Below are 21,322 nucleotides of genomic sequence, written 5' to 3'. Positions count from 1 at the left end.
CACATTAATTTTTTGTATAAATACCGTATGAATTGCTGGCATGTTGATTAACCCTTACCACCCTAAATGTCTTAAATGTACTTGTCCATCTTTAAATCCCTCTATCAATTTGGACAAAACCATCATTCTTTAAGGGACAATTTTAAAATATATACAGACTGAATAGGGAACAGGGCAGACCATGATCAGATGGCACATGTTCAGACAGCACGGCTGATTTTGGTCTGTGCTTGTCACATGGGTAGTTTCAGGTGTTGCCAGCTAACAAAGGGTTAATCAATATATCTGTTAACATCATTTTTTGGTTTAATTTTGTATGATGAATGTTTCAGCCATTACCAAACATGCTTTAGTGTATCATATATAATGCATTATGATTATAGATGTATATGAATAGTATATGCAAGACTTTGATAAGTATGATGTCTTTATAAGATAGATTTGATGCTACATTTTATGCATATAATGCTACAAACATGCTGGATATAGTCTTATTAAAATCTATGATATTTATTAATGTCTATGATATTACTACAGATTTTGTTAGTTTATGATTATGTATTTTCCTATGATTATTATTATTATCTTTATCTGCAATGTATAGACCCATTTGACCACATTATAATCCCTGCAAGTTATCATAAATGATCATTACAATAAAACCCTTTGATATATCAATCTCTACAAACACTTCCTTGTTACACAGCAACTTCCCCACAAGCTAGTGTAACACTCTCCACTGCATTATGCATGCAACCTAAATCATATCTATAATCATACATACAGTAATATACCTCATAAAGTTATCTATACAAATTTTGTAGAATTTCGTCAAACAAAAATTTATTTATATTGAAGGTTTGAGGTTTTCAATAAGTTATGTTATTTCTGAAAATTATCGTAACAAGTTCTTGTCATTCTTATCTACAAATTGTGTCACAAGCTCCATAAGTTATGTCTACACAAAAACTTATACTATTATAGTCATGTGATCAGCTGTCACTTCCAAGTAATTGTTGTAGCAACATTCATGCCAAAAAGTCTCCTCCAATTAATATATTTTTCACTCGTATAGCATTTCTGTATAAAATTATCTTTCAAAATACATGTACTTCAGACATTTTTAGCTGGACAATACAAAGTAAATGGAGAGTTATCTTGTTCTTTGTCACGTCCACATCCAGGTTTCGAGCAGTGACTGTCATAGCTAATATATTGATTCCTTGGCAGTAATCCTATGTTTAGTGTATTATGACAATTTGATGATTTATTAGTAATCACCCCATGTGTAGTACTAATAATTCACTTTTATCTTGAAAGATTTCATGTTAATTTCGTAGACTAAACTTCTTGCATTTGTCTAACAGTAATAATTTATATGTTTGTTAATCAGTGCACGTTATGGTCATTGGCACAAAGATAAAGGTCAAGCTAACTACAAGAGTGGTCCACGTCTGATTGTGTTTATTATTGGTGGGGCATGTTACTCTGAACTCAGATGTGCGTACGAGGTCACGGCAGCTGTTAAAAACTGGGAAGTTCTCATTGGTTTGTATTTACTACTATTTAATTATATTTCTTTAACTGATTCTTGATGTGTTGCCCTAATTAATTATTTGAATACAATAAAACAAAAGATTTTACCTAGTGAAACTATCCCAGTAGCCTGGCAACAACATTAAACTTGGTTATGGATTTGCATGCAACTTCTACGTTTAAAATAAGCATGTAAATTAATAATTATAGTAAAAATAAAAAAATAAGTGATAGTACAAAGTCATTACATCATTTCAAAAGTTGTTATTTTAGAGATGAGCGGTCCGACATTGGATTACAGTAATTTTGTTATCAAAGTATATTGTATTCTTTTTTGTGTGAATTTAGTACAGTTAAAAAGTTCACTCAGATGTGTTTTGTTTGTTTCAGGTTCAACACACGTTCTTTCTCCAGAAGGTTTCCTCGGTGACCTGCGCGAGCTGAGTAGTTAAATGGATAAATATATTACAAACATTTTCTTTTGCAAGTTGTGATGTTGTAAAAACATGTGCAATTTTAATGACAGACTTACACTAAAACCATTTTTATATACTCTGTAGTTCTTATTTTGTAAATTAATGGCATTTATAGTACAGAATGTCTCAATATGTTTAAAACTCTTACCCTGCTGGTCCCCAAAATTTATAAGCCTTTGCTGCTGCCAACATATAGAGCCAGGCCAGCTGTAACTTTCCTGCAGTCTGACCAGGCTCTATACTGTTGGCTCGTCTGCTTTGAATATTCATCTTGATATCCCCAACATTGATAATGGACTGTTCCAAAACTGTAAGATGGACAAGTCTATTAATATAATCAGTAGGTTAAGGGTTGACTCGAGTATAGATGCTTAAATGTTCATTAGAATGTTTATATCTATCAATGTAATGATGAGGCAATATTCTGAAGAAGAAAAATAATATTTGTTGTTTAATTAACGGTACTGGTATTGAAGCAGTTTCCGTCAATTTATAGTATCAAGAGTATCCGTTAACAGTCGTTTTTGTTACTTTTAGTCCAGTTTCTTTGAATATAAGTGAAATGAATTATATCACTTCATATTCATCTTATATCAGAAGTTGTGAAATATGATGGTTCATATTTTTTTTTTTCACCCAAATTAGTGGAAATACCAAAATGTAAAACTGTGAAAGATATTGTATTTTGTCAGTCTAACATGTGCCTATATTTCTAACACTTAAGACTGCCCTGTTTTGTAACACATTTCTATTGGAATCGTAAGATATTTTTTAGATTATCTCAATTTTACAACGGACACTGTTTCGATACCAGTACAAAATTAAAATCAGATGTTATTCGATGATTAAGCTTATATTGAACTATATTTGCTTGAAATCTTACCTTTTTGCGTCAAGCAGCATTTAAAAGAATTATAGATGATTAAGATTATCATTATAAATACTGTATGACGATCATTAGTGTTTTAACAATCGTATTTGTTACGTGTTGTATTAATCTGCAGTTTTTAATTCATATGAGCTTCGTCACGACGAAACCAACATAATGGGTTTGCGACCAGCATGGATCCAGACCAGCCTGCGCATCCGCGCAGTCTGATCAGGATCCATGCTGTTCGCTTACAGACCCTATAACAAGTAGAGAAAATGATAGCGAACAGCATGGATCCTGACCAGACTGCGCGGATGCGCAGGCTGGTCTGGATCTATGCTGGTCGCAAACCCATTATGTTGGTTTTGTCACGGCTCACATTATAATTATAACAGATTGTATTAGCTAGTGTATGTTAGACATGGAGAATTCATTGTGCCACATGCTATAAAGTTAATTTTCTGTGTTACGTTGTTACCTCTTTTGAGCAGTTGATCATTCAACAAGTTCAAAACTGCCCAAAATACAATACAATCCAGAAAAATAATATACCGGAATAAAAGATTTATTTATGTTAGAAATACATTTTAACTTGCTATAATTCATTACACAATAATGGTTTGGGACCAAAGTTTTTATGTTTATCTAGAATTGTAATGTAGTTAATGTTATTTTTTAACTGAAATTACTAACTTTATAGAGTTTATTGTGTGTTTTTGTGAAGGTTCATAATCATCTTTTTTCACTTTTGCTTACAATCTATTTACCAAAATTACTGTAGTGGTTAGGTCGCCAAGTGGTTAATGTGTCAGACTTTTGGCGGGTTCAAGGCCCATGAGGGGTCAGGCGTTTTTTTTTTAGCAAGGAACTTTATATTCATTCCTTAGTATTTGTTGGTTCCAGGAAAAGATGGAGGATGCGTCTATAAGCATATAGATTTCTATACAGTGGAACTAAACTAAATTTTGCATATAAAGTATTAACTTTAATTAATGTATTCTTTTGATTGATGCTAATCAGTTTGTATAACTTGTATTGTTATAGATTATAAACTTTTTATAGATTTTCGGACTCTCTAAAATCTGCATGACAAAGCTGTATATATTTTTATGCCCCCGCCATGTAATGGCCGGGGCATATAGTGTTACCCTGTTCCGTCATTCCGTCCTTCCGTCCTTCCGTCCTTCCGTCCTTCCGTCCTTCCGTCATTCTGTCATTCCGTCATCATCAGTTTCCGTTCATTATCTTAAGAACGGTTGGGCACATTCAACTCAAATTTGACATATGGATATGTCATGAGAAAATACAGGTCAAGTTCGAATTTGGTCATGGTTCGATGATTTTTGGCAGAGTTATGCCCCTTTTACTTTGAAAATAATATGAAATTTCAGTTTCCGTTCATTATCTCAAGAACGGTTGGACACATTCAACTCAAACTTGACAAATGGATATGTCATGAGAAAATACAGGTCAAGTTTGAATTTTGTCATGGTTTGATGATTTTTGGCAGAGTTATGCCCCTTTTACTTTGAAAATAATATGAAATTTTCAGTTTCCCTTCATTATCTCCCTCAAGGTACAACACATTCAACTCAAACGTAACATATGGATGCGTCAAAGGAATGCGCAGGTCAAGTTCTAATTTGGTCATGGTTAGATGATTTTTGGCAGAGTTATGCCCCTTTTACTTTGAAAATAATATGAAATTTTCAGTTTCCGTTTATTATCTCCCTCAAGGTACAACACATTCAACTCAAACTTGACATATGGATGGGTCAAAGGAATGCGCAGGTCAAGTTCAAATTTGGTCATGGTTCAATGATTTTTGGCAGAGTTATGCCCCTTTCACTTTGAAAGTAATATGAAATTTTCAAGTTTCCGTTTATTATCTCCCCAATGGTACAAAGCACATTCCAACTCAAATTTGACATATGGATATGTTTTTGGAATGCCCAGGTCAAGTTCAAATTTGGTCATGGTTCAATGATTTTTGGCAGAGTTATGCCCCTTTCACTTTAAAAATAATATGAAATTTACAGTTTCTGTTCATTATCTACCTAACAGTGTTACATATTCAATTTTAATTTGACATATGGATATGTCAAAGGAAAGGGCAGGTCAAGTTGGAATTTGGTCATGGTTTGATGGATTTTTGGCAGAGTTATGTCCCTTTCACTTTGAAAATAATATAGATACATCTTAGGAATAAGCAGTTTAAGTTTGAATTTGGTCATGGTTCAATGATTTTAGACAAACTTATCTTTCCTGAATGTTGGAAAAATTTTGAACTTTCAGTTTCAGCACTCATTCTTTTAGCCATTATTTTGGCTACAAATATGCAATATGCTTTTTCTAAAGGTTAAGACTGAATAATTTCAGTGCCTTGAACGTTGTATGGAAATGGTTTGTGTTAACATTGAAAAGTTTTAAGGGCTTTGAACTTAAAATGAAAAAAAAAAATTAATGCACCATCTGAAATTTTGGCTGCATGCGGGGGCATCCGTGGCATGATGACACATTTCTAGTTTGACATGCTGTGTAATTAACTATTTATACAAATATTACTAATTAGTGTAAAATGCTAAATGTTAAGGTTATAGTAATAGAGTATCAATAAAAAAACAATGATCCGTTGTTAATGTGCTTTGGCATGTTTTGGTAAGTGAATGTGATTTATAGAATGTTGTATTCATATGATTTTATTACTGAATTTATTGAATTTGTTGAATAAAACAAATATTCTCACCTGAGGCTAGCATAATTTGATGTTATTCAGCTCGTTCAATATAGTCAATGATGAACCTTCACTCATTCTTAATGTTTATGTTAGTGACTTTGTTCTTACCTGTACTTGTAAGTTTCTTCTGACACAAAAATAACTGCTGATTTAAATCAGGACCTTACCTATCATGGTCTTAGGATAATTATTTTAAAATTTAAGAAATAGCATGCATTGTTGTAGAATTAAACCCTGTTCAAGATCAGATGTGAAGTAATTTAATCATGAATACATATTGGCATGAGTGTTTCATACATAAAGCATATGAACAAAAAAACATGCATTATTTTACTACAATGGAAAACATAATGATATTTGTTTCAATTTTAACATGCTTGAAAGAAATAGAATTAATTTATAATATGTTGAACTACATTTAAGCGAAGAACTTAATTTCTGGACATTTTGCTTATCGACGACATATGACATCACATGTAAACATTCTTTATTTTATGCTGTGCATATATTGTGTAATAATTTACACAACTGCTTTTTCTGTTTGATTAAGGGAATAGTGTGAAGTGTGTTAGATATCAAATTCATGTCATTCAAAAAGCTTTTGTATAACAAAATAATGACTGTCCAGAAGGCATTAATAAAATACAATGTTTTGAAATAGATTTTTGATTTGAAAAACGGGTGTCAGCAAGATGTTACTAATGGTAGAACAAAAGTCCATTTATGTTATATATAATATACATAGTTAATGTTAGTTGTTAATGTTACATGTTATGTCAATGTATGCATTGTTTATTTATTTTTTATTCATTTGTAAATAAAGTTTTTACATTTATAGTGCAATAAAACTAATGGGAAATACATGTAGCATCAAAATGTCACTGATCCATGAAATGTTTAATAATTTCTGAAATTTAGGTGTCATTCCTTTAAATCATTTTAAAGACCATTTTATCTGTGTAAGACATTCCAAAGTAGGAAAAAGTATGTGAGCTCAGCATTTGAAATAAAGCCCTCCCATTGGTCAATTTTAGAATCTTTGCTAAAATTTGACCAATGAGATTAAGGACAGATTAAGGCTGGTACCCTTCATGAGTAATGTAACGTCATGATCATTTTATTAAACGTTTAGAGGACACATTTCAGATGCTCAACTTTATGGCATTAATTTTTAAAAGGCTTCATTAAACCTATTTTCAGAGTCCTGATTTACTTTTAATTTACTCCTAATTCCTGTTGTTTTTTCTAATGAAAAGGACAAAGGCTGTTTTCTTATTGAATTTGTGACTGAAATACTTTATATATATATGCGTATTTATACCATATACATTATAATTTGTATTTCAACTGGCTCTGTATTAATGAAAGAAACTGTAGCTTTATATATAACACTTATTTTACTTTTTACCCATTTGTTAAAACTAATTTGATTTAAATTAAATGTGAGCTACATTATAGAATATGCTTATATATACTTGAATGAAATGAGATCTTGAAACAATGTGTGGCTTTTTTAACTTGAATTATTTTTGAAATATTTGCTAGTGAGCATCCCATGATATGAGCCGCGTCACGACAAAACCAACATAATGGGTTTGTGACCAGCATGGATCCAGACACGCCTGCGCATCCGCGCAGTCTGATCAGGATCCATGCTGTTCGCTTACAAACCCTATAACAAGTAGAGAAATTGATAGCGAACAGCATTGATCTTATGCTGGTCGCAAACCCATTATGTTGGTTTTGTGACGCAGCTCATATATCCCCTGTTCTACATGGAACGATCATACAATTTTATCTGTTCAATTCTTTACACTTGTAGTGTGTTGTCACTTTTTTGATTTTTTAAATTATATCAAATAAAGTCATATTAGACAAAGATGAATATATGATGTTTTGCTATTTATTTCCCTCCCCTCCCCCTACATTTCCCCCATGATGCTGAAACATTTGAACAAAGTTCTAAGAAAAGGGGCACAGATTTGTTTAAATGTTATAACAAAGCTCAAAATACAACCACTTGAGAGTATTTTGCTTCAATAATATTTATGTATCTTCAGAATGCCGGAATGTTTATAAAAATGCAATCTAATAATACATGTAGTTACAAGTTAAAACGATTTACTTGTATATTGATGCTGTATAATAGTAAGTTCTATTAATGCACGTTTGTAAAGCCGCTTTTCATTGGATATTAAAGTTACATACAAGAATGTCGATGTATGAGGTAATTTTCTATCTGAAGTACTGGCAGTTTGCTGTATAATAAAATTTGTTATTCAGATTATAATTAATATTGTAGATGTATATGGTTTTCTGTACATGTTTGATGTACATATGTATTGTTATAGTATATGTAACAGCTTGGAGGTCTGTTGATACCTTTGCAATTTTGTAAATTTCATTTAAAATCAAAACTTTTTTTATTGTTAACATGAAACTTCAGTATCGCCGTTGTTATTTTTATTGCATACATTATAACAACAATATGTGATTACATAGAGGATATTTGTTTAGTTCAGTGTAAGATCGGAATATATTTCACCAAGTGAGCACCAAAAGGTTTATTTCACGAGTGGCGAAGCCACGAGTGAAATATGAACTTTTGGTGTTCACAAGGTGAAATATATTTCGATCTTACACTAAACTAAACAAATTTTCTTTTTATTATATGCAAAGAAACGTTTAAAAAAAGACATTAAACCTAACACTGAATGAAAAGCGCGCCAAATAATAATACAACGTGACGTCATTTACGACGTCACGTCATTAAGTTGGTACCCAGTACTGTGCACGCTGGTATTTCACTGAAACAATGTAAGGGGCTTAAATTCAAAACAGTGAAATTATCAAAGTGGTAATTTCACTGTTTCAAACAGTGAAATTACCAGTTTTATATCACTGATATATTTCTATAAACCACCGAAAAGCATGTAATAAATAATCGTGTTCATAGTAAACGTTATTTTCTGTTATTTCGTCCCAGACGACAGTATCGTGTTTGTGTCATGGGTTTCACAATGAATCGTCCTACAATGAAGTTAAAATGGCTCTTGTTACCACATTACAAATTCACATATTAACAATATTCATTGTCATTTGTTAGAAATATTAAAAAAAGCAGTTTGATTGTATGAAATCGAGCTATCTTACAGCAGATGTTCGCGTATTGATCGGCATTTTATGGGGCATTTCTATGGAACGCCAATATTGTCGACGTTCTTAAACAGAAGCGACATTCTTGATACATTACACTCGGAAAAATACATGACATCAGTTGACATACCATGATAACAATGTTGTTTTATTTAGTGATTGTTTAAATCAGAGACATATGTCGCAGTCTTGATCTGACGACGATTTTTTACTTGCGCAGTGATACAACAAAATCTAGTCCGTTATTTCACAAAGGCGTTTGTAGCTTTCCATATAAAATGGAAATTATATACGTATTAAGGGCGTATTAGTTGTAATTACTGTTGTGTTTTGTTATTATACAGCGGACGTGCATGATAGATATAAAAAAAAACACTGGAATACAAAATGTCAGGTATGTCAAATGTTTTTATATGTAGATTAATGTAATCTTCATTTGGTAATATTGAAAATGAAAGACCATATTTTTCATGTTATGTATTAAATCTATGGCGTATTTGTTATTTTAATGATAATATCTTTTTGATATGATTCTATATAAAACTTGCTAGAATTTCAGTCTTCTAATTTATGGGTAGTGTCAACAGTATATAACTATTTCTACGAAATTATTTGAAAACTTTAAGACGTTCGAATCAACTAGTCGTGCTCTGAGTAGGGCTTTAAACACAATGTCCCTTGGTTGAGAGGCGTGCACTTGAACAAACACAAGGCCAGATTTGGTATTATTTTGTTTGGTGTTTGTTTTGTGTCATTAATTAAAACATTATTGTATTGTTTGTAAGAAGTGAGAGTTAAGTAGTTATGACTGTATTATACCGATATTAAAGATCGTACAAGGAACATAAACTATACAGTTTGTAGACGGATAGCATGGTTGTTCGAAATATACGTTACTAGTGTAACAACAACCAGTAAAAATTTAAACACTTCGTTGAAAAACATACATATATTAACATTTTGGCCGCGCGAATATTCTTGCATTGCCATCAAAATTCTAACTTTTTAAGTGGATTGGTCTGTAATGAGCACACTCCGTAATACTTTGAAATAATGAAGAAGAAAAAACACGCACGCACGCGCACACAATAAATGTATCATTTGAATATTCTTATAAAATGTTGCTTGATTTAGTATGAACATTCAAATAATGAAAAAATTATATTTTGTTCTAGAACATTTTATCATATGCTATATATTTATATATATGTCATATCAGATCATGTATCTCACACTTGCCAAACAACATCGATATATATATATCTTTTGTGGGTTGTTGTTATGTGTAAGTATCATACTAAATACTATCGAAGTAATTATTTATTGCATTACAAACCTGCCATTGTAGACCAATTCACTTTAAGGCTTATTCACATATTTAGACATATTTCCATGGACCAAAATAGCAACAAGAATAACTTGTCTTAGAAATGAGCAGATTGAAAGGGGTTGGAATGTAATTTGTTTTATTTATTGTTGAATTTTTGTTTGTTTTGTTTTGTCTCGTAATGAAACACTTATCATTTCAGGTCTAGTAAAGCCTAAACAATACAACTGGAAAGATACCAATTTGGCACTATTTGGGTCTAGCACTGAGAAGGATATCAAAAGTATGGCCATATTTTATATAGAGACATTCAATACTTCACATGTAAAATAACTTTGATTTCATTATAATTGATCTGGTTAACTCGTAACTTGCCGAACGTGTATAATGGATTGGCGCCGAACGTGTATAATGGATTGGCCCTGATTTGAATTTGGAACAGTCCATTTGAATTTTTAAGGTATTTCTATATCAAACTGCAAAAACTAGCAAGAAGTGAGCTGCAAACAGTGCAGAGCCTGGTCAGACGGCACAGATATGCTGGCTGCTTTGGTTATATACCGGTTAGAAAGGCTAATCTTGCTGGGTTCAAGTTGGGTACGGGGCTTAACTCATTGTGTAATCTTTGATTTTACGTCGAAAGCTATCATTTTAAATGTTTCAAGTAAATATGTCTTTAAATTCATCCAAACTCAATACACAATGAAGAAAAAATCTTAGAAATATTATGTGTTAAGAAAACAAAATTCTTAAGTGTATAAATATGCATTCAGAATCAGCTGCAGCAACGGAACCAGCTTGGAAAAATGCGGGAACCAAACCTGGACTTCAAATTTGGCGGATTGTCGTAAGTTCGTTATTGCTTATAATAATTAATTGGAAGATAATATTCAAAACAAAAGATATAACAAGTGTTGTAAATTTCTAAAATCGAAATATTATTTTTTACTGTTTATAGATATATTATTGCTCGTATGTTTGTAAAAACAAAAAAAAAAGTTTGAACGAAATGTAAACTTTTTAAAAAAAGTACAAACATGTGAAAAACGAAATTAATTAGAAAGTCGGAAAATGATTCAGACTTCAGCAGGTTGGCTTTGATTGATGTAGATTTATACAATGTTATCTATATTTTATCAATATATATGTGTCTCAGAACATCTGTTTCGCAACTTGATATATATATCTGTAAACATATTTGATACATTATAAACTTCATTATATACATGTATCTTTTAATAATGTTTATAGGAATTCAAAGTCACCCACTGGCCGGTACAAGATTACGGGAAATTTTTCGACGGCGACTCGTATATCATCCTGAATGTAAATATAAATGTATATTATTTAATTTCATGGCTTTGTGTCAGAGTCCTTAGTGTATCCTAAGTCCTAGAGTCCTTAGTGTATCCTAAGTCCTAGGACTTACGATCAAGTAAAAGACATACTTAAAATCGTCTCAATAAACATTTTATCTTTAGTCAAAGACTTATACTTAAATCAAATTGATTTTCGTGAAAAATGTTAAGAAAAACAATGGCACGCGTCTTAATCCGCAATGTGTTTAGTCGGTGTAAAAAACTTATTAGAGCTTATATGTTTTATTTAATTGTAATATGAATCCGACTTATAAATAAATTTCACTTGACTGCAATGCTATTCAGAAATTGAAGGAGGTTAACATAGGAATTTTCTTTAAAATGCAAAGTCGTCTAAGTTTTGGTTAGGACTCCGGACTTTCTATGAAATGCAACACAGTAATGATTACTCTCGAGGTTTTAGTTTCAGTAATGTTAACTCGGTTATAACTTTTTAAGGACGAAGATCGTCAGAATTAAAATGCCATAGAGCCTACTTCACATTACACAAAATGGTCAATTATCAGTTTATTATCAAATAGAAAACATCTTTTTGTTAAATTTAAGAGTTTCTTAAACTATGTATGTATATTTTCGGAACTGTCAACTTTTGAAGATATTACAACGAACACATTCAAATTCGCGTCATCTTTAAACTTTATTCCCGTAATCCATTTCATTTCATCTGTAATAATTATAATACGTATCGGGAGAGTCGACTTGTCGATCCATCTGTATTTTGATTATTTAAAGAAGATACATGTAAAATGTATTTACATCACACACTCATAGAATATACCTAAGATTCGAAGACTTGCCAACTCAAACAACTTATTTACCTCTGCAAGGAAACCACGTGGAAAGTCTTGGAAACACAGAATATAAAAGGCAATGCAACATAGTGATTCACATAGACTCAGTAAAAAGTGTGTTGTTTTTTGCATGGACAAGAAAACCCAATTCTTTGTGACTTATTGGATAATTTCACCTCCTTCAAATGTTGGTCATATTTATTACAAATTTATACTTGTAGTGACCATTTAGTGTTAGAAAGGACCAGCATTTCGCCAGCAGGGGCACTTTTAGGTTAAATTTGGAAATTTTGACTTTACCCACAATTTGGTAGAAAATGAGACCACTATGACGATCTTGTAAAAGAAGTACTAGTATTGCCCGTATTATGGAGATATTGTTATCTAAATGAAATGATTTAAGTCCATGTATATATAATAATGATTTTATGATCAAAATATATGAAACAAATGCATCTTGGTCTCTGTATTATGAATGCCCTTAAAATGGTTAAAAATGTGTGCGTCTATAGCAAACCTTAATTATGAACAAAATTTATGAAAAGATATGTTTTTTTTAATGAAAAATGTAAGATACAAAGTAAATATTGTTATAGTGATCTATATCACGGAAAGTACGAAAAGAAAAATCTTCATCTTTATACAGCCCAAATGTCAGAAAAAATGCGTGTAATAATGCGATCTAGTAAGCCATGTGTAAAAAAGAGAAAAGTCCATGTAATACACCAATCAATAATCTGTATGTTTACATTCACAAAGTACATGCATTAAGGTCACATAAGAGAAACAAACATGCCATTTGTGGCGACCGTATATCCGAAAATTCCAAATGTTAAGCGTTTTATGTTATATAACAATATATAAATATATAATTGACCAATTACATCATGAATCGTAGAAATATGTGTTGTATTACTGCAAAATCAGATAGTTTTACAGGACCAAATATTTCCGACTAATTTGTGAAGTAAAGTTTTCACCACGAATTTCTTCTGTCAGTTCTATTAAATTTAAATAATACTTATCGAACATTTATTTTTAGCGAAAATCTTCTATTTGCGAAATAAGCAAATTATAATCCGTTGCAAAAATTTCTGATTTTACAGAAATAGACAACGCATATTTCTCCCATACGTATAGAAGGATATTAACAAGGTTATATTTCAAGAAAAACATCATTTATTCTGTGTTATTATTATTATTATTATAATTGCAGACATACAAGGAACTCGACTCTGACCAGTTGTTATATGACGTCCATTTTTGGATAGGAAAATACAGCTCACAGGTATATGTATAATTATACTCATTTGTTTCATGAAATCACTTTAATAATATCATTTAAGAATTGTCACCTGTGAAACAGAGAAAAAAGAATTAAAGAAAGTTTAGTTATCTGTCTTATTTGATAATGTTCCGATTCGTTACAAAATACATTTGTGTAATGCAACATAAAACGATGTCATTATTCTTGGGATTATTTGGACGTCATCTTAATGGTTAAGCCTCTTCAGGGATCGTAGATTCGAGCCCTACTGTCGCCGCAGCTATGTTTTCTTATAATCACCAGTATGTTGTTAGTTGATGAAGCGGACTTGAAGTGATTCAAAACGAGCTAAGACAAATGTATTTAAACGAATGAGTAAATATAATTTTTGGTTGATTCAAAACTTAAAGGAGCTCAAAAGGAGGTCAAAAAGCCTAAAAACATAAAATTTGAAATTCTTGCATAAATCAAGTAAAGCACTCAAAATAGAAAAATCTGCAAAAGATAATAAAGAAATAAACTCGGATCGATTTTTTTTTTGCACGAGTTTAGCGAGGTTTCGATGAAAAGCGTTTCATTATTTATTTTTTTGTCATTTTGCACAATAAAATACTTATTTTGGGAAAACAGAATGAGTGAATGATCTGAAATTTTGCACAGAAGTTATTAGTCCAGACTTTCATCAAATGGTTCACGTGCAAGTCTCCAAAATTATTTCCAGTCCCTTAATGTCAAAAAACTTGAGTGGAGTCCCTTTAAAATAATGAAAGAATATTAATTGTAGGATGAATATGGAACGGCGGCATATAAAACGGTAGAGTTAGACATATTACTTGATGATAAACCTATTCAACATAGAGAGGTACAGGGGCACGAGTCTAAACTCTTCAAATCTTACTTCGATACAATCACGTGAGTATATATCATAATTATAGTACCACGTGATTCTTATGAAAATCATTGTGCCTTATTTTAAGTTATGTAGTACCACGTGATTCTGATTAACAGTAATGTGATTTAGTATACCTGTTATAGAACCGCGTGATTATGATTCACATTAATGTGATTTAGTATATCTGTTATTGAACCGCGTGATTATGATTCACATTAATGTGATTTAGTATACCTGTTATAGCGCCGCGTGATAATGATCCGCATTTATGTGACTTGGTATGAAGTACCTCGTGATTCTTCTTAGTATATCTTACATATAGTACCTTTATGCTTTACGTCAATGTAAAATGTTTATGCTTTTTGCATCAAAAATTAGTCTTGCTATTTTTGTTTCGTAGAATTCTTAGAGGGGGTGCAGAGAGTGGCTTTAAGAAGGTGGAACCAACAAAATATGAGCCCAGACTTCTACATTTCCATGGCAACAGAAAACACATTGAAGTCACAGAGGTAGATGCTATATGGCATGTTTTTGTACAGTTTTATGAGACTTAAGTCTCCAAATATTAATGAATAAGTTAGGAGGTCAATTGTAAAATACATTCTGGCCAATCCCTCACGCAAAGACTATATCACGCTATATGCTTTTGCACCGATACTGCACGGTTTACAGATGCAAGCGTTATTTTGAACCATTATCAGTTATATAGACGTAACATGGTATATTATATATGTACGCCATATCCTTAGCGTAATCGAGAAGCTTTTCTGAATGTGTACACTTATCTATTTACCATCTAGAGTGAAATGGCTCTTCGAGAGGGGACTATCAAAGAACTTTTAGTACTTCTTAAATAATTCTTATTTTAAAAAAATAGCAACAGATCCGATTTTAAACTATTATTTTGTTTACTCAAATCAAATGCTATCATTTTTTTGTACATGGTTGTATGAACAAGCTCAAATACATACGGAGAAAATGATGGCAACATCTGGTATTTACGTTTTAGTTCACCCGAGTAATTAAATCTGATTCTTTTTAATAACTATAACTAATCCTCGTGTGTCTATTATCTAGGTACCACGATGTCTGGAGTTAATTGATTCATCAGATGTGTACATCCTTGACCTTGGCCTCAAAATTTATCAATGGAATGGAAAGAACAGCAACAAGGACGAAAGATTCCGTGTACGTAGCTTTATTCTTCACCAATCGCAATTTTTCGTCAATCTTCGGCTGGTAATAATTGGCGAAATGTTCCGAATGACTTGTCATTAAAGCGACACGTCTCCATATCAGTAAATTAATTTTCAAATAGCCAAAACATATGAAAAAATATAGTTAAAAAGATATAAAAATTTACAATTCGATCAGGAGACACCCTGAATATTTGAAGTATATGACAGAAATTACTAATCTATATTTTTCACCGAAATACTACCTTGTTCCTGGTGATTTCTTGGACATTACAGTTACTGTTTGTGGATATTAAGGTACAAAAAGCTGGAATGAATATTGTATAATATTTACACAAATACTAAAAATTCACAGATTTAGAATCGTGCTGCGCTCCTTTAAATATACGTACGTTTGTCAAATATTTGCATTTTCCGTTGAATAACTGATTGGTGTAAATTATGTGTTTGCTCATTCTGAATGATGATGTTATGCTTGATATACAGACCGTACGAAAAGATGTGCATTTATTTTCTATGTAAAGCCATATCGGACCATCGCTAAATCAATAAAGAGTGTAACAACAACACGCGGAACCTCAACAAAATCGATTAATACGCTTTGTTGATTCGTAATGGCTTTCCATAATTTCTCTATTAATTCATTTCAATGCTGAATCGTTCATTATCTATATTAACTTCTTAACCTGCACGTGGTAACAGAAATTACCTATGTGACCAATGCAGACCAAAACCAGTCGACACACCCATGCCGTCTGATCATGGTCTGCATTGTTCCCTATTTAGTTATATAGTACATATTTTGAAATTTTAATATGGAGAAGTCCCTTTAAAATATTTAGCGTGGTTATGGAAACGACTTTTCAAGCTAGTTCCGCCAATATATTCTAGTTGATTGGATGGGTATTTGAGCTGAAAACTTTTGATATTGTTGTAATTCTAGCTAGGACATTGTGGTTACGAGTATTAATAAGCATGATTCGATTTTGTTTATCTTTCCGACATACATGTAACTGTTATATACATGTATTATCATCATTACGTAAACAATATTTGTAAGGGCATTTTTTATAAAAAATAAATAAAAAAAATGATCAATAAGTATAATAAAGCATATTGCAGTAAGACTGTCAAAAACTGTTACACAACAACTTTAAAGTACATGTAATTCTTGTCGAAAGTTTCAGAGGAGAAGAAGACCACGGTCCTGATGGAAAACAAAACATTCTCTTTACATACTTATATAACTCATAGTGAACCTTTATATTATGTTAAGATTAACAATGGATCGAATATGTCTGTTTACATTTTAGGCTGCAGGTTATATTAATGAAATCAAACATCAACGTGGAAAATGTACCTCGGAGACCATTGATGAAGGCATGCAGGCCTGTGTAAGTTAGTTTTATATACTCCATTCTGTATTTTATATTTTACTTAAAAACACATAAAATATCCTTTCCCATCCTGCGAGTATCATCGTGTAATGGGGTGTGATTATTTTTAGGGAAAAAATACGGCCTTAATATTGTGTCAAATTGCAAGACAATTTAAAGGTCAACACTATATCGCCATGCCATGTATCGGAAATAAATGATAAACGATCTGCAGTATTACGACTTTATAAGTCCTTGTTGCTAAGACTACGAAAGACCAGTGGTAACATTTCAACTTCTTGAGTTCTCTGGTTCATCTTCACAAATTTACCATTTCAGCTTCATGAACTCAAGATTTCAACTTCATGAATTCAAGATTTCAACTTCATGAATTCAAGATTTCAACTTCATGAATTCAAGATTTCAACTTCATGAATTCACGATTTCAACTTCATGAATTCACGATTTCAACTTCGTGAAGATGAAATCTTGAATTCGTTAAGTTGAAATCGTGAAGCTGAAATCGTGAAGTTCAAAACATGAATTCATGAAGTTGAAATCAAGAATAATTTTATTCATGAAGTTGAAATCTCGAATTCATGAAGTAACTTAGTACAAATATAATAATTACCGGTTATTTTGCAGGGTACGTTTTATAATAAACTGGACGAAGTTGAAGAAACAAATGGCATAAACAGCAAAATGTGTACGGAACCTGTTTCAAAGAAATTGTTCAGGTAATAATTAAACAATTAATTAATGTGATGATAAATGCCAAACAACGGTGAAAATTATTCTGATAATGACAGCGATGTTGAGTAATCATTACGATGATGATGTTGATGATTATGATGATGATGATTGTTGTTGTTATTATTATCATTTTTATTATTATTATTTATTATTATTATTATTATTATTCATTTATTTTTTTTATTATTATTTTTATTATTATTATTATTATTATTATTATTATTATTATTATTATTATTATTATTATTATTATATTGGTAACTGCCATTTAGTTTATTCAGTAAAAACATTCTATTAAAAGTATGTGAGAACAGATCATTTTCAACATATTATACTTAAACTAAGAAAATGAATCATTTGGATCTGTAGAATTGGTTTTATTTGCGTCAGTTTAATTTTTGATTATACATGTACATGTATTTTCATGAATTCATATTTATCGTGAATAATAATGTTATCCTGAATTTACGTATATCTTATTGTATTTATCAGCACTTTCAATGTGACATAATTTCATGTATACACTACAGAAAAATACAGTTTTTTGACAAACAACAACAACAGCATCAAAAAACCCAAAGAAACTTTAAGATAGAGTTTTCTAGCACCGGTGTAAACGGTAGATAATCCTGTCTGATATGCAAGAATAAATTTCATTTCTTCCTCAGATTGAGTGATGAAACCGGGGAGATGACGTTCAAAATGGAAAAAGAAGGTCCAATGACACAAAAAGACCTCGATACGAATGTAAGTATTGTTGTTCTATAATATTATGAACTTGTGCAATGAATAGACCACAAAAAAGTTTATTCTTGGACGTGTTTTAAGTCACTCCGACACTGACAATATCATATGGCGTCTGTTCAGCTTTCCTGGTGGGTGAATACCCCTGTGCCCCTCCGCGCGATCGGATACTTGAGTAGAACCACCGACCTTCCGTAAGCTTGCTGGATACCATATTAACATGAATACATGAGAGTCATTGGCAGGATTCGAACCAACAACGGGGGCTCAAAGTAATAGTCCAAAAGCTATAGAGCTATATACCTGTACATATGATTTGTTTATCATTAAATTACAAATATTCGAAACAGTTTCCGTCATCTATATGATCTTTATTTTGCTTTGCGGCCGTGTGTGTTGATTCATTGAATAGAGACACGATTTTTATATTATATTTTTTAACTGAAGGATGTGTTCATTCTCGACACATGTAGTGATGTATTTGTATGGATAGGCAATGCAACAACAAGTAACGAGAAGAAGAACGCCATGGTGTATGCACACGTGAGAGTTTTTATTCTTCTCAAGAGTTTCTATTCCATAATTACTTATAATAATAATAATAATAATAATATCTTTATTTAAAGAAGGTTACAACATTAAGAACATACAAATAACAAATCATATATTATCTTATTTTCCAAAGTGGCCTTCTGAAAAAGAAACAACAACAACAACAGGACATGCAATAGGTAGAAAAAATTGAATGTTATAATATGTAAATTTTTAGAAATAATTACAACTCAATAAACTTTCGACAGGCACTCAACATTTTTTGTTCTAAACATATATGTATATTGCATTTCATTTGTTCGTTCGTTCATTCGTTCACTATATTTATTCATTTCATTCATTCACTCACTCACTCCACTCATTCCATTCATATGAACATCAAGATATGGCTTTTGTATTTTTCTTTAAAACATTTAAGGTTATTAACATTACGAATATTTAAAGGTATATTGTTCCAAATGTTTCATTGCCATTTTTAATAAAGAAAATGCGTGTCTTTAATATTAATTTTGTTTTAAAGGTCTTTTCCATAATAACAATATCTTTCCTTGACCCTAGATCTTAAGGGTTATAATTATTTTTTTGTTCGTCGGCATAAAGTCATCACGTTCTGTCATATACATATGTCGGTGCCATGTTATTTTAAATTTTTTAAAAACAAAACGCACCCGCCGGATGTGGTATTTACAATCTTGTTACAAGGAACGGTAACCCCCAATTTTAAGATTTCGAATAGATTTGTTGACGCGAATCTTTAGGTTTTGCTGCTAAAAATGATTTTAGCAAATACGTTTTTTAACTTACAAACATTATTTATGTAGTTTGTGTTTCCTTTACCCCATATAATACAACAATCTAGTCCATACATGGGCAATATATATGCATTTAAAAAATTAATAAATTTCATATCAAAGTTGCCAAAAAAATACGATATTTTTTTCAATAAGGCCAATTTTTCCGTTAAGTTTTTTACAAACATTGTCAATTTTGCCAAGTGCCATTTTAGGGTTGTTATCTATGCAAATACCCAAGACTTTTTGATCAGTTACATTTTCAAGAGCTTATTTTTCCACTTATCTTAAAGAATTAATTTTTTCTTCATAATATTTTACTTTTGTCTTTTGCCTATTCAGCCATACATTTTGCATTTAAATCTGGATTTAAAGGGGTATATATTTATTTTGCCCACCATTTGTCAATGTTATTTAAATGATCTTGAAGTTTTATTTCTACTTTGATATATTTTCTCTCCGGGACTTCATAAAAAGAGTAGAATTTCGTCTGCGGAATAAATCAAAATTTTCATATCATTACCAATGAAAGCTATGTCATTTATGTATATTAGAAAATAATAAAGGTCCTTTAATATTTGAGCCTTGGTGGAAAACCCCGGGGGAAATTATTTTCATTTCCCTGAGATTGTAGGAAATCACCATCCTTAAACCCAGGTTGCTTGCTTTTAGAAAGACTATGACATTAAAAAAACCTTAACGGCTTTTTTCACGAAAAATGATAAATTTAATTTTAAATTGCAAAAGTATCTTCAGGTCAAACCCAAATAAAAAGGCTTTCTTTAGGTCTAAGAAATACAGTCCCTATAACTTTTTTCCCCACTCGTCAACATCTTTTTTAACCCAAAAGTTTTTCTATTAAACTTATGATGCAGTTTTAACATAAATTTGATTTTTAGGGAAATCCTGTTTGGGTTTTAATTATGAATAATTTGTTTTTTTAAAAGAATGGAAGGTATTTGTTTGGCAATAGGGCCCGCTCAAATTTTTTTGGGAAATATAGTTAAACAAAATTGATATCGGTTCGATAGTTTTTTTCCCTTCTTTTCCTTTTTTCCCCCAAATTTAAAAAATAGGTAAAAAACTCGAGCTTTTTTTAAATCATCTGGGAAAATATTAGATTTAATACTAAAAATTGATATTGTATTGGGTGTAATTAATCTCCATATTTGCATTGATGTTTGCGTCCAAAATTTCCCCATCTAATCCTGTAGATTTTTTAATATTTTCAGTTTTTTCAATAATAAGTTTTACTTTCAAACGGGTGTAATTATTTTTAAAATTATCTAAATTCATTCATTGAAACAACTTGACAGCATTATACTATTTTAAAATATCTATAGAAGATATATCTTTAAAGACAAAATCATTCTATTTCCTCTTTGTTCGAAACAAATGACAAGGGGGTTGTTATGTTCATTGCCCACACAGGGCAAGGAAATCAGGTTCCGCTCAAACACGCATCCCACTTTCGCGAA

General features: G+C 31.3%; 2 protein-coding genes across 2 annotated transcripts in view; both read left to right on the top strand.

The window, feature by feature from the left end:
• Positions 1-3,697, top strand: part of LOC132745693 (protein ROP-like) — a 29,147-nt gene extending 25,450 nt beyond the window's left edge. The window contains 2 exon segments of the mRNA XM_060734660.1: positions 1,394-1,548; positions 1,927-3,697. Of these exon segments, the coding sequence (XP_060590643.1) occupies positions 1,394-1,548; positions 1,927-2,030 (259 nt within the window). The 3' untranslated portion in view covers positions 2,031-3,697.
• A 5,323-nt stretch (positions 3,698-9,020) lies between these two features.
• Positions 9,021-19,086, top strand: LOC132745497 (gelsolin-like protein 1; the record flags this gene model as incomplete). The annotated part of the gene is made up of 12 exons (XM_060734450.1): positions 9,021-9,170; positions 10,306-10,386; positions 10,877-10,950; positions 11,355-11,429; positions 13,490-13,561; positions 14,325-14,452; positions 14,833-14,941; positions 15,510-15,620; positions 16,942-17,022; positions 17,650-17,741; positions 18,426-18,504; positions 18,949-19,086. Coding segments are annotated over exons 1-12 (1,047 nt in total), but the record flags the coding sequence as incomplete, so codon positions are not given.
• Between the last annotated feature and the right edge of the window lie 2,236 nt (positions 19,087-21,322).

Source organism: Ruditapes philippinarum, unplaced genomic scaffold (genome assembly GCF_026571515.1).
Source record: "Ruditapes philippinarum isolate M1 unplaced genomic scaffold, ASM2657151v2 ctg211_1_1_1_1, whole genome shotgun sequence".
Taxonomy (NCBI): domain Eukaryota; kingdom Metazoa; phylum Mollusca; class Bivalvia; order Venerida; family Veneridae; genus Ruditapes; species Ruditapes philippinarum.
Note: the sequence above shows the minus strand (reverse complement) of the source record. Positions and strands in the feature narration are given on the sequence as shown.